This window comes from Lottia gigantea (assembly GCF_000327385.1).
Source record: "Lottia gigantea unplaced genomic scaffold LOTGIsca_113, whole genome shotgun sequence".
NCBI classification, from domain to species: Eukaryota; Metazoa; Mollusca; class Gastropoda; family Lottiidae; genus Lottia; species Lottia gigantea.
The window spans coordinates 564,576-580,170 of NW_008707077.1; the positions used below are offsets into that span (position 1 = coordinate 564,576).

General features: G+C 32.7%; 1 protein-coding gene across 1 annotated transcript; it reads right to left on the reverse strand.

Moving 5' to 3' along the window:
• Positions 1 to 4,660: 4,660 nt before the first annotated feature.
• Positions 4,661 to 12,109, reverse strand: LOTGIDRAFT_237663 (hypothetical protein). The gene is made up of 7 exons (XM_009047546.1): positions 12,095 to 12,109; positions 11,780 to 11,866; positions 7,420 to 7,522; positions 6,507 to 7,004; positions 6,019 to 6,124; positions 5,707 to 5,743; positions 4,661 to 5,413 (listed from the first exon to the last, which is right to left on the reverse strand). Exons 3-7 carry the CDS (start codon positions 7,451 to 7,453, stop codon positions 5,243 to 5,245), a joined length of 846 nt encoding a protein of 281 aa, XP_009045794.1. The 5' UTR covers positions 7,454 to 7,522; positions 11,780 to 11,866; positions 12,095 to 12,109; the 3' UTR covers positions 4,661 to 5,242.
• Between the last annotated feature and the right edge of the window lie 3,486 nt (positions 12,110 to 15,595).

Genomic DNA, 15,595 nt, shown 5'->3' on the forward strand with positions numbered 1-15,595 from the left:
CACCTTTGATGTTTGTACAATTAGATGTTGTACTGGTTAAAATTGGTGTCAAAACTTTAAATAAACATTTAGCTAAAAAGTTTATACAAGTAAATATTTCTGTCTGTCTGTACTGTTGTTCAATCCTTAAAATACTTCCTGAACACTTTTTTAATATTTCCTTATTTATAATACAAGTGAAATTTAAACTAACATGACTCATAAATTATAATAACTGTAATTTTTCCTGGTGTAAACTGTTAACACTGACTGGTTTAATGATCTGAATTTTAAACTACCCTACTTTTATATTTCAAGGTTGAAATAACCCTCGTGATATTGTCTGGTAAAATTTTGGCAAATGTCTGGTACAATCTAGTTTTTGTTGGACATTTGTTGTTATTAACCCTATATTGCAGGTGAAAAAAGAGTGAATTTTTAAAGGCCTTTTTTAAATGCTTTTTTTCAATTGAAAATATCATATTTTTTCTGGTACAAAACTTCAAATAGGCGACACAAATGTATTTGTGCCAGAAAATATTTCCAGACCAATTTTCGAGAGTTATTTCCAATCTTGGACATGTTTCTCTTAAATTCAGCGACAAAAGTTTGTATTTTATCTTATTTATTGGTGAATGTTTTGATAGAAATGTTCTGCAAAAAACAAAAACTTGCGATGACAAAAGAGGGAACAAATTCCATTTTTTATATCATTAACACTTATCTTTAAACAAATGTTCAGAACTTGTAAACATGAGTTACTTGTAGGGACACAAACTGAAATAGATCAGTTGTCTGAGGATCATGTTTCAGGTTCTGTTTTAATATTTCTATCATCAATATTAGACATTTGGTCAAAAGATAGCGGATCAGGTCCAAACATGCCCCTGAGAAATTTTGGTAAAATGAGCAATTATGAAATATTTTAACATTTGTTTTAATATACTGATACTTGGTGCAATGGTAACTTTAATGAATCAATGAAGAAACAACTTTTGTGCATTGTATTGTTCTATGGTAATTTGAGAACTTAAAACATCCAACAATTTAACCAAGCAAGCTGGTAAGTCAATGATACAATCAAAGGGGGATAATCTAACATGTTTACTTGACTTTCAGACTACATGAAATGGTTAAGACAATATAGGTCAAGGTATTTTAAAAGGTAGGAAAATTCAGGTGCTCGAATTAATGAAAACTATAGGCCAAAATCTAGAATGTGTACCTTATGTTATCTGAAAATTTGAACCCCCAAAATTAAAACTGTTTTTTAATTTTTAGAATTTTTACCCTAAAGGTTTATGTAAACCTTATACAGTCGCTTTGTTTTTTGCAAGTAGATACAGGTATATAGCAATGAATATTATTTAAGAAATATTTTCATGTATAATTATTTCATACATCGGTTTTAACATTCAATAGAAATTTGCATACTACCCCTTTAAACATTACTCACAGTCTCAAACACAGTTAACACAATTAATGTCAATGACAAATAATATATCATATTATCCTTATTGCATTTTTTCATTTACAATATACCAGTACCGATAAATCAAAAGTTTAACATGATGGGTAAATAATACACTCAATAAAATAGCTTTATAGCTATGCTGTGCTGTGGTATTCCATTGCTTTATAGCAATTGTATACAGACAATGTTAACCAAGGCATATGAGATGATGTATATTGTAGGCCTAGTTGGATAGGTTTTTTTTCATAGCCTGAGTGACACATCAATGTAACTACTTGGAGACATGTCCCTGTCCCCTATGGACCAAAAGCTGATCGAACTAATGAACTAAATGTTTTACACCATATTGATTAGTTCCATACCTCAACTTCAGGCAACGCCCCCACCCCACTCTTCCAAAATGCTGGACGCAAACATCACAATCAGCAGAAATAAAAACGAATACATACCCAAGAGATTCCCTCATGATATTTGAGGAAAACATAACAAAGTGTGAGGAAGCTGAAATAGAAACCAATGAATCATGGAAAAATCAAAATAGCAGACAAAATCGATTAGAATAATTTCGATGACTAAATTTTGCTTTCAACACAAGAGGAAATAGATCAAGGGAGGTAATAAATTCGTTTTTTTGACCTTCAGACAACAATACAATTGACGGCGACAATGGATTGTCTTTATTCATTCATTTTGTTCTTTGCATCCAAACAGGGCTAGTTTTTGACCGAGTAACCAACCTTGTCACCTTCACTTGTAAATTATTTCTTTCACCCCAACTAGCTTTTGTAATTGCTTATATAAATATCATTGATTAAGATCTAAGTGACAACTATATCTTTGATTTTCACATGTGGAATGATGTTATATGACACTAGCTCTATAGACTTCTATCTTCACAATTCCAAGCTATTACAAACCGTGTCTCAAACATTGACTGCAATAGCCACCTTTCAGATTGCAGCAATTTGATTCGATTATAGGATTACGCAAAAGAATAGAGCCAATCCGAGACCTAATCATAAAGAATGTTAACATTTATGGCTTATGGTTTACGGACTTTCAATCTAGGACTCAGATTGGCTGCATTCGGCAGCGTACAAACTTACGATACAAGGAAGGTATTATCAGTTCGTAATAGCTTGATATTGTGAAGAAGGTTTACTTCGTGCCGGGAAGAATAGAAAGCTATCCTTGAAAGTTACACTGTTGTGCGTGGAGGTATAGGCCTATACGTTTTATGCAGTGGCCCTACCATACGGACTGGTTGAACCCCACCCTCAGAAAAAAATGGTTCACAATTTACGATGGGGCCTTACCAAGGGCAATAATATGTCCTCATTCAACAAATTTCCCGGGGGAGGGGGTCCATCCCACTTAAGTCGACAGGCTTCCAGTCACCTATTATAGTTGAGCCACTGGTTGTATGAAACATTGTTGCTTGAAAATCCCAATTTAACTTCTTAATGAGTGATTCAGTTTCATTGAAGTGGTATAACAGATAACAATGCCCAGAAAATCCCACGTTAATAATTTGCACACGAGCACCACTTTGCACAAAAACCTCAATATTTGTTGTATAGTCTACTTTTAATAAATTCTCGCTGTGTTAACTGGAAAAAATTTGCCCCCTCCCCTCCCCCTTTGATAATCCTGTGGTTCCTACTCGGCACCTAGCCTCTTATTCTTTATGATTCATAGAAACACCACTCATGGTATCAGAGCCAATTTGACTTTGTATCCACCATACACATTAATCGAAGAATTTTGTGAAGTAGGCATAAGCAAGATTTTTGATAATTCTTTAATGAAATATAAAATATGACAATATTTACACGTAAATTACATCATTATGCTTTGAAAACAACCAGAATCTAGACCTATAGACTACTATATGATATTATACATATTGCAACAATCTGATTGTTAGAGGACAATAGTTATGGTGAAGAGGTTAAAGGACCTCCACCTTGAAAATCGTCTATTGCGGGAAGCCGGAGAATACATTCAACACGATTTTGTAAGTAAAAGTAGAATAAATTTTTCATTTTTTATGGTCCGTGGTGGGGAAAGTGGTAGGATATGGCATTCCCAAAAAATTACTGCCAAAATACGCCACTGCCTCTATATAGGTGTCTCGAAATATTTGACAAGGAAATCGTAAGGAATATTTCTTTCGGGTGAAAAAGCATTTGTGTTTTTTCTTCCTTTTAACTATGTAATTATTACATTTGCAATTTCGGTATCAGACCAATTGTTCTTGTTATAGTAAGAATATCATATAATTACCAAGATCATGAATTGCAGAACAATTTCGTCAGATCACGGATGGTAATGGAGTCAATTACAAAGAAAAACATATTTTTATATTTCAATCAGATTGGCAGGTTATCTAACAATGCCTACAAAGATCAATTCAATTTAATAAAGTTTTTCTCGACATGACGACGATAATTTACTTAGCAATCAAAAAGAGACACGAATCTGAAATCATATCAATATGCAAGACTGAATTTAAATGTTGAAAGAGATTCATTTACTACTGGTTACAGCATATTCAAAGTTGGAACATAGCTTGAATACTACTACTATCTATTCTAGTATGAATTTTGACACATACAATATAACAGTTTCAGCTTATAAACAGAAAATTATATCTAGTAAAAACGTTAAAATTGTTAAAAAGGAAATAAAAATGATGTGATCGAAGACATTGCAAATCTTTAAAAACAGAATTTTAGGTAGAAAATACCTGTTAATATATGATAGTTTAGATCAAAAGTATACAAGGCTTGTATAAAATGATTTGATGTTAAAGCTCAAGAACTTTTTCCTGAGTATAATCAAGACAAGGCTTTCGTCAGATTAGGCTTTTAATCATCCATATTAAACTAAAGCTATCAACTTCAACTAAAATAACAATTAATGTGTTATATCTATTAACTTTACATTAGGCAAGTAGCAATTCACAATACAGTTGGACTTCACCTAAATGCACATTTTATTCTGTTATCGGGTCATTTGCTAAATGTAGAAAAATATGCTGTTCACCATCTGAGATTAAAATAGCACTATGTCAGTGGTAGCATTAAATTCCACAATGTCTCGCAAAGTTTTAAAGATATTGAAAACAAAAGTTTATACTATGTATTCAAGGTGTAGGATGATGTATTGTCTAGAATCACAAACTTGAATGTCTTCACACCTTTTCAAAGCAATTTTATTGAAAAAACACGTAGTGGTTAAAATCGTTACTACGTCATGTTAGTATGGTATGGTGCTTTAATGCTTTTGGTTTAGTTTGGTCCATTCTGGTACATTCAATTTCCATACCACCCACACATCACATTTTTCTATGGCACAATGCAAGTATATACAAGATTAGGGTATTAATTCAATCTCTTTGTTGGTGTTTAGAAGGTTGAATAAATATATATTTACACATATTGGTAGCATTCACCCTACTTACACATTTTCGCAAACGGCAGTTGGAGAGTATTTTAATGGAACTTGGAATGTGTTCGTTTTCTAATTCAAGTCAAATGGTACCCGCGTTCGGGGATCATTCAGAACTGAAGATCATCCCACATGGACTCAAAGAGTTTCCCTGCTTTCAATATGTCGATTCCAGATAATGATTCACTCCATTCAAAATCCAATATTGGAAAACAAAACCGCATATTATTCCCACCATAATTCACGTTAAAAAACGACGCAATTGAATTGTCATTGATACGGTGCGACACTGATATTCAAATGTGATATACATTTTTTTGTTGCAGTTTAACCAAACTACAGTTCACTGGTCATTTGGTTGGTTCCACGGTTTAATCTAAACGTCTCCATCTCTTTATCTAAGTCATTGACAAATAGTCTATCATCATGGAGGTATTCTAAAGCCGGGTCAATAGGTGGCGTCTTTTTGAAATTACTCACTGGTCGAAAATATATTGGACGATTTGGCTGAAATAGACGAAAATGAGTAGGCCTATCTTACCTGATGAATTCAGACACCGGGTTAAAATATATATTAAAAGAAATAATTTGTTAATGAGATCAATTAATGAACCAAACAAGCCAAAGGAACAATACAACAAAAATGAGGTAAAGCATCGATGCTTATTTCAATGCCACTCATTTGTAAACAAGTTCATTGATTTACAAGAAAAAGCCGGAGAATCATCAAAGGCAAACATTTAAGTGAATACAAATAAATTATGAAGCGGACGTCAGAGTGAGCATCCGAATATAATTACCTTTTCAGACGTTCTCAGCTCAACACTATTTCTTTTCCTGAAACCAAGATAAATACGGATTGATTATGAGATTAAACTTAAAAATAGTTCCCCTTACTCTTACTCTTTCTTACATGTACTGTAAGAGATCAAATATGCATCGATAAAAATATTTCCAAGAGTATACATATAACAGTCCTAGTATTTTATGACTGACACAACTAACAAACAACCCGATTATCACTCTGAATCATAATAATTAACCAATACCATTCTGAAACTAACCTCAATGGAAGATAATATCTGGTTCTTGGATAGAATCAATAGACTTACCTTAAATATATGATTAGTAAAACAAATAATACTGTTACGATAATTATAGCTGCTAAAACACCGACTGCAATTTTCAACCTTTCATTTTCTCGCTCAAGTTGCATTACTAAAATAAAAAAAGAGAAGTGTCAAATGGTACATAATTTGTATACACCTGGCCACTGGTTGAGTTATGTAAATCAGCCGAAGAATTGAAAACCATAGCAATTGTCCATTGGTACTATAATCTTTAGAACACAATGTCACTTGCTGAATAAACACACAGTATACAGCTAAATTACAGCTAAATATATTTTCAAGCTGAATTAAACGGTGATTGTTGTTCCATTACCAACACCTATTCGAAGTTTTATGTAAGCTAGGTTAAATAGAACCATAGAAAGAACCAAATACAGCATTTCACTGGACACTATTTTACAATGGGTATGGTTCACTAGATTGTTATGGTAAATGACCAAAGCTATACCACAAGCCACTTTTTATCTTACCCTTTTCTTCATAAATCTTTTCACCCACGTCATTGGATGGTGGATAAGCCTCATTTTCCTCAATCGTGGTTGGTTTGGCAGTAGAAGTAGTCTGGGCTTGCGTAGTAGTAGTGGCTACGATAGTTGTAGTTGGTGGCGAGGTCGGAGAAGGAGTCGGAGATGGAGTAGTCGTTGTAGTCGTTGTAGTCGTTAGGATAGTAGTAGTGGTAGTAGGAGCTTCGGTCGTATTCAGAATTGTTGGTGGAATTGTTGGAGTAGTAGTTGATGGAGTAGTCGTGGGAGTAGTCAAAGGTGTAGTCGTAGGAACTGGAGTTGTGTTAGCTGTACTTGAAATTGTAGTGGTTGTTTCAGGTTGAGTAAAAGGTGAAGTTGTTAGAGCAGAAGTTGATGCAGCGGCTGTAAATGTCCCTTGCGGACTAGACAGGGATGTCGCTGCAGACGAAGCGACGTCATTGCCACTAATGACTTTCAGATTAGCATAATTTAAAACAATTACCACTAAAATATAAGAAAGTACAATATACAGCAGAGGCAAGCATGTAACAATCAAGTGGTAATGATATTAAACTGAAAAGTAGCACACATGGAAATTAACACGCGACAGCATTTAAAAAGAAATAGGATATAAAATCAATCTGTTGCCGATATCCATTATGCACGACGTTTGATCGAAATTGATATTTATTACTGAAATGATTTAAAAAAACATTCTTTTTTTTTACCAAATACCAAATTCGATAATCAAGTATAATGTTTAGGGACGGATGCCCGTATTAATTCGGAAAACTGCTTAAGACTTAAAGACAAATCAACCAATCTAAAGCCATTTCGTCTACAATGATGATGGTTGACAAAACATCCGCTTTGATCACCGTCTGATTCTCATCATGCCCACAACTTGTGGTTTACCCACCTAATAATAACCGGTTCAAATCTGCAGATTTCATTGTTCAGAACTAAATGCTTTTGGCATCATCTATCACCAGAATACCAGAACCGTTTCTTCATTATTAGATCTGGAAATTATTAAAGGAATTATTAGATCTGGAAATTATTAAAGGAATTATTAGATCTGGAAATTATTAAAGGATATTCTTAGATCTGGAAATTATTAAAGACATTATTGACCTGGAAATTATCAAAAAGGCATTATTGAATCTGGAAATTATTAAAGGAATTATTAGATCTGGAAATTATTAAAGGATATTCTTAGATCTGGAAATTATTAAAGACATTATTGACCTGGAAATTATCAAAAAGGCATTATTGAATCTGGAAATTATTAAAGGAATTATTAGATCTGGAAATTATTAAAGGAATTATTAGATCTGGAAATTATTAAAGGAATTATTAGATCTGGAAATTATTGAAGGATATTCTTAGATCTGGAAATTATTAAAGGATATTCTTAGATCTGGAAATTATTAAAAGGCATTATTGACCTGGAAATTATCAAAAAGGCATTATTGAATCTGGAAATTATTAAAGGGCATTATTAGATCTGGGAATTATTAAAGGATATTCTTAGATCTGGAAATTATTAAAAGGCATTATTGACCTGGAAATTATCAAAAAGGCATTATTAAATCTGGAAATTATTAAAGGAATCATTAGATCTGGAAATTATTAAAGGAATAATTAGATCTGGAAATTATTAAAGGATATTCTTAGAACTGGGAATTATTTAAGGTTAAAATTTTACAATAAATTTATTATGAACTAGATTAGATTCTAATCTGGAAATTATTAAAGGGCATTATTATATCTGGAAATTATTAAAGGTCATTATTATATCTGGAAATTATTAAAAGACAATATTACATCTGGAAATGGAAAATCATTAGAAGAGCGATATATAAATTTTAAGCCCGAACCTGAAACATGTTGTTACCGAGAGTTTCGCGTTGAGTGATCTTCAGACAATAAGTCATAACATTATACGTACCACAGTTTGAATAGCAAAGGAAGTTCTTTAAAATATGGAACGGGTCTGACATTACTTATAATATAGAATTAAGGAACAGGTAATTAAACATATAATTATCATTGAGTTAATATTTCAGCTAGGGAGAATAAAGAAATAAAGGCAAGTTTTATTCACGATAATAATGTATGTGTGAAATATGTCGACCTTTGACCAGACACCTGTTTAACATTGTTTTATATGGTATCAGATGACATGCGCATGAATTGATGAGCTTTTATTGCCAAATATGCTATGAATTTGGGACTATTGGCTTCGTTCATCATCACAATATAATGTCAAACTATTACGAACTTCTTTTTATACCTTGACTACACCTCCCCAGGACCATGGATTGCAGCAATATGATTCGATTGTACGCCAGTGAATACAGCCAAACATTATAGCTTTTGATAGACAGAATGTAAACATAATGGTTTATTGTTTACAGACTTTATGTCAAGGCTGCATTCGCTAACCCAATCAAATCGTGGAAACTACAAACTTCTGTGATGAGGCAGCGTGGTGGCGTTTGCAATCAAGGTATAAGCCTGGCATGTGAAGATGGGCTTTGTTTCGTTATGACACACATTACCAACTACGTATCATTGATACAATAGAATTATTATGATTGAAAGCAAAATCTGCTGAATCCTAATTAGGGAGACGATGTTTCCATAGTATAACTGAAAATGTTTTAAAATTAACCCTAATTAAATTGGTCGTTTGCACAATTTCATTTTCAAAAACGTTAATCATATTGAATTTTTTTTCTAAAATATGCTATATACTATGTTCCTCTTTGATCATCCTTTCTCTCTATGTGCACGCTAAAGATCCCTCGACAGTTTAAATGGAAAAAGAGCAGGCTAAAGCCGCTGTCATGGCAAAATTTTCCTAATTGTACCCTGCATGGCGTTGCCCGTCTTCATAACTCCAATAAAAAAAAGCGATTTTGAAACGTATCGTGAACCTTTTAAATAGTTTTGCCGTTTTAAACATCCACAGCAAGATACTTTAAATAAGAAACAATTAGATAAGGTAAGGGGCTTTTTTTAGATTTCATTAATTTAAACACCAAATTTTCTGACTGCCCCTTTAATCAAATTCTATATTTTTGCTGGCATTTATATTGTATACACTTGATCCCTAAATAGAAACTATAAACATGTGAAAACAGGTATTGAAGTTTTTTTTATAACATGAAATTACTTTGTTAAAATTTAGTCATCATGTTATGATTTAAACAGGAAACGAAGACCTGTATTACAACTCATTCTATAATAATAACATCCCGACCCGACCTGCTTTATACAGAGTAGTATTATACATTCCCATTGCATTCTATTCTATTCATACTAACTAAATAGACAGGGTACATTTCGGGTCGCTATTTAAAGTTTCTGAGCCACAAGAGGACATTTTAAAGATTCTAAACCACGATTGGAGACTTTAAAGATTTTTAAAGATTCTAAGCAATGAGTGAAGATTTTTACAATGTTTAAAGATTCTAAGCCACGGGTGAAGATATTATAGATTTTAAGCCACGGGTGAAGATTGTAAAGATTCTAAGCTACGAGTGAAGATTTAAAAGATTTTAAGCCTTAGTTGAAGATTATAAAGATTCTTAGCTACAAGATTCTAATCTACAGTTGAAAAGATTCTAATCTACGAGTAAATGAAAATTTAATTAGTAGAATATGTTGAACTTAACTCTATATATACTTAGTTAAAAAAAATTACATCGAAATTCAGTTGAGTTCTGTGTGTAATCTGATTCATGTTAAATCTAACAAATTGGGGTCGTAATCAAAACCCCAGTAAGAAGTCAGGAGAAACACCATATTATATTGTAAAATATAGGCTAGGAAACTTTAATAGATAAATGTCTGATTGTAATAAAAGATTGGGGATATTAAACTCATACACCGTAAAATTATCGTTTTATTTTTTTTTATTTCATAACATTTCATAATCTTTATCTTTGTACACTGGTTATTTTATGTGCTTTTAGGTATATGCCGAGAAATTATTAACATATAACAATTGAAATGGAATGTAGAAAAAATTGGTAATTTCAGTTCAAAATCCAAAGAAAGTAGGCCAACGAATATGTTTATAAAATAATTATTGCATCGTTTTTGTATTCATTCAAAATATTTCTAAAGGATAGAATAAAAACAGAACTTAACTATATTTCAACACTAATCAAACTAAGAGACATTGGCAGAGAAGATCGTAAGATGTAAAAAATGTGATCGAGATTAATAACTGAATTATTTCCCTTTAATCTGCTATGACAATAATATGAGCTCAAACGGTAAAACATGTTGAGCACTATCAGCTAAGGTTAGAGAATGGAAATATGACAATTTGAAAATAAAGATTATGAAGATCAAGAGAAGTTACAAGGAATAAACTAGAAGTTTTGTTGTTGTTGTTTTTGTTTTTTTTTAATATAAAAATACACGCACTATCAGCTTAAACCACTCGGGTTCCCAAATGCTTAAATGCCTAAACATATTTATCTCGCATAATTTCAAAGAATGTTTTCATTGATAAACCAGTGGAACTAATTATTTCATATCATATCTGTGAATCTGTATTTCGTTTAAATCACGAGATTCCACCCACATAGACACACAAGCTTCACCCCACCTCCTTTTCAACCATATCTTCAACAAACACAAACATACCTCCTATACTATTACATGATTTGCGAGTCAGCTGTTGAGATACATTGATTATTCCCAAAAGCTTAGGACAATATTGTACTGAAACTAAGCATTATCTGAAAATGATTTCTTCTTTAACAGCTGTGCTGTAAGATAAATATATTTAAGCTTATTACCCGCTCTCTACTCCGGACAAAAATGGGCTATAAAATAAAAAATATACAAAAAACCGGTAAGGATAAAAGGTCAGATGAACAGAAGAAAAAACAAAGTCATGAATATTCACAATCATTTAATGTCAACAACATCTTCACAAACTGCAAACTGAAACTAGTATTATATTTCCACAAAGTATTCGTATCCTGAAACCGGCACCTGTTCCGCAAAATGACTACTAGTCCCATGAGCGTCGTTTAAAAATGATATTTTTGTTAACACCTATATGGCCTAAGTAAAACATAACCTAAATAATATGTGAAATTAAATATATGTCGTGTTTCTCTGTGTTATGTAGATATTTATAAGCCAGTGAAGCGTGCCTCTTTATAATGGTTGCAAAATATACTCAAATTCTTTAACATAACTTTTGACACGTTAGCTAATTTAACAAATAATCTTTTAAATTCTAAACTCACTTTATACAGAGGTGAAAGTATCTTCAGAGCACAGCCGTTTTCATCCATTTGCTGTCTTCTTTGCTGGTAATTCAAGCCTTCCGTTCACTAAAACGTTAATAAGTACACTCTATAAAACATCATTGGATGAACGGGACATAGTGATAGCTTAGTCACCGTTAGTAGGGCATACACGACATGGGTTTTAATGAAGGGGCTCACAACATTCAATTCACACACACACACACACACTCATTGAATAGTGCAAGTTTAATGCAGTGGCGTCCCTTAAATAAAATAAACTAAAGTGATAAATTAAATGTGAAGTTCACGTACCTGCTCTGACCTACTTAAAACTATGGTATATGAGGTTGATATTGCCCGGTTTGATATACCTACACGCCACGATATATAATTACCTCTTTTGTCACAGTATACATTTTATTTCGGGTTATGTGACACTGTGTATTTCTGACTAAAATGTGAAAAAACTCATATTTTAAATGGGAAATAAAAGATGTTTTTTATAAATCTATTTGTGTAAGATTTATAGAGATTTGTATCACTTATTCGAATCATTTGTTGACATCATTATTGAAAGTTATAAATACAATTTTGAAGATTTGAGAGGAAATTAAACAACCAAACGGGTATTCATTGCTAATTACCCCAGAACACATTTTTAACAAGTATTTTTTAGCAAATATTTCATATCGAAATACGATTATTTTGCTATCTTAATTTAATAAATGAGATGCTGTGTTACAATGAATGATTGTTAAACTTTAAGACACCCAATGTAATTGGTGGTCTGAAAGTGAGTTTTCCTTTCGAAGTTGAAAGTGACATCTGATATTCAAACAGCAATCAGCAGTCGGCTAGAATCAAATATCAAGTCCATTATAAAGAGTCTATTAAAATGAAGTGTTAGAATAGTAAATAATGAGCCCAATATTTACTCAAACTGACCGCTTGACCAACCGTTTAAATATCATTATCTTTCCACGATCAATCTCATTGATAGCCCCCAGATCAACAAATACAATCTTAATTTAGCTTTGTTTACTTTTTCACTTTTATTTAGTCAACTAGGCTTTGATGCTCTCTGTCACTTGAAGGACATTTGCCAATGGTCAAGGGGATAATAATTTTTTAATATTAACATCTAGGCCTACTGCTTATAAAACTATCGTTGCAGTCTTTAAGAGATCAAAATGAAATTTGATATACTCTGAATTGTGAAGATATATATTAATGTAATCATAGGCTTGAAATTTAATCAGAATGTCCTCGTATCATGGCGAGGTCAAGGAAAATGACAAAAAAAACTGCTGTCAAGAACTCACAAGTTGTTAAAATCACATCGAAAAATAGTTTTAAGAGATGGAACCAAAATACCAAACTCAGATCATATATTTCAACCCAAACCTCATGTTAGTTTACCTACTTCAAGGGCAATAGCTAAAAAAATATCGAAAATTGCGCTTATCTAGATCCCATCGATATTATGTTCCTGCGTATCAGCTTTTGTCACTATCCAATCGTGTGCCTCGATGCATCTTTAAAAGTTCTGTAAAAATCGTAATTCTTCAAACTTTGGTTAAACAGATTTACCTCCCTTTGCTACAGAAACAAACAATGTGAAATAACCTAATAAGAATTATAACTATTATAATTAGTATATCCTATTATTAATCCTTTTTCTTATCAAACCAAATAAACATTTCCTTAAAGTTAAAGACCTTGTCAAAAATGAAAAACCCTTCGCCACTTGATATCAAAAAGTTATTCATACAAACCTCAAACAACCTCTGTACCAAACTCCTTCATAGTACATGTGTAAATGAGTATTTACTAATGACTAAATAATTTGAAAATGAATCAATTGTCGTCACGTCTGCAAGATCCCTTCAACGAGGTATTGTAGTCATGGTGTCATACCTTTAATCGCTTAGCATAGCTCTTTGGTTGAAGTGGTTATGATGAAAATTATTATCTGTGCAAGTTCTCAAGTTTGGAGGATAGTTCTCAAGTATAGATAGCTCAATGTTGACAGGAGAATTGGGCAGGACTTAAGCTGACAATTCTCATTATTGAGTTCTTTAATGCACGACCCCCCCCTAAACATTAACGTATCCCCCACTCGGCTTCACGTGACTTAAAGAAACGCTTCCGCCTATGCTTGGAACAACCAAAAAACCACGTAACCATGTGATAGTAATTGGCCACCATTAAACACTCTGTTATGTTAAAACTTTACTCTGGACGATTTGATTGTTGTGATCAACCCTTTGTTTGTTGAAAGCCTTCGAAAGCCATCTAATAGTGTTATCTTTTCACCTTTTTTGATCGATAACATAGGTCTTGAAACTGAAAATTGTATCGGAATTATTCGATTTCATGCCTGAAAATCAATTTTGCCATGACAACCAAAAGATTTCATTGTTCCTATTGTTGTTCTAAAACTTCTTTAAAAGCTTCAGATAATAAAACTTTTGCTTAAATTTCCTTTAGATTTGTGTTGTATTAAAATTTTATCTCTAGAAATATTTCAAAACACAGACATAGATTGAAGTGTGAATGTTCTAGATCAATTAGGAGATGAAGATATTTAAATGTCAGCTCCAATGAGTTCTTCAGCCGGACTATACTTCATAGAATGCATCAGGAAACACTCAAAACATAATAAAAACTAATAGCACATTACATAAATTAAACTCAGTAACAGTACACTTTCTAAACATAATAAACCTCTGTCAGTGATGCAGGTATGAGGGGCTGGCATGGAAAAAGCATCTTGTCGTTCGGATGGCCTTGTCTGATGCAGTTTGAAATCGAAAAAGGGCAGGTTGTCCTGGCAAAATATCCCTCATTGCACCCTACCTGGTGTTGTCCGTCTTCATTGGCCCATACAGTACAGAAAAGAAGGATGTAATACTCCATTCATTTCATTTCATTTTTAAAACATTTAAAGAAGTTATTTGATCAACGTACTAGTACAGTATGTTAACGTATGTAGGCCATCATCATAACAACGAACGATTCAGACAAAACCATTTCGTACTGACAACATTTTCGTACATTGGTCTCAGGAACAGCAATCCTGGTTCACGGATCACGAGAAAACGCGAGAGGACAGGATAGACAAATATGACAGACCGTAGCTGCCGCGGAAGCCGGACCAAAATTTCAAACTAATACGTAATTCGAAAAACAAAACTTGGAAGTGGTCCGTAGTGGTCTTGCTTCCTAAACGGCTCATTGTCCGTCATACCCAAAGAGAGATAGATTTTCATATGGTTAATTATTCTTTGTAGCATCATGATCGGTATCCGAGTTGAATAAAAAACTGAAACCTGAACCCGCTATTTCAGTCTGCCTTAAGATTGATTCAATTTTTATTATCGTACAGTATCATTATGTTGTTAGTATTCATCAATTATTAATCGATCATAGTTTCTTCATCATTGATATGGCTAATCATAATTAATTATACATTCCATAATAATGCTAAACATTTATAAAGGGAGCCGTGGTGACTCGGTGATCGCATACCTTTCAGAGGGGCTGACATGCATAAAGCATCTCATCGTTTGGAATGGACAATTATTCCTATAGATCAATTTAAATTGCTTCGGGTTGCCATTTCCCTATCAAGTTTAATTGAAATACTGCCATTCGGGAAAGTTTTGCTTATTTTATATTTGAAAGAACTCAAGAAGGAGATCGATATCACAAAAATTTCAACGTGATATGCGAATGCAATAAGTTTTCCATCGGCATATTTCATTTAATGCAATATGTAACTTCGATAATATGTAAATTAGGAATAAAATC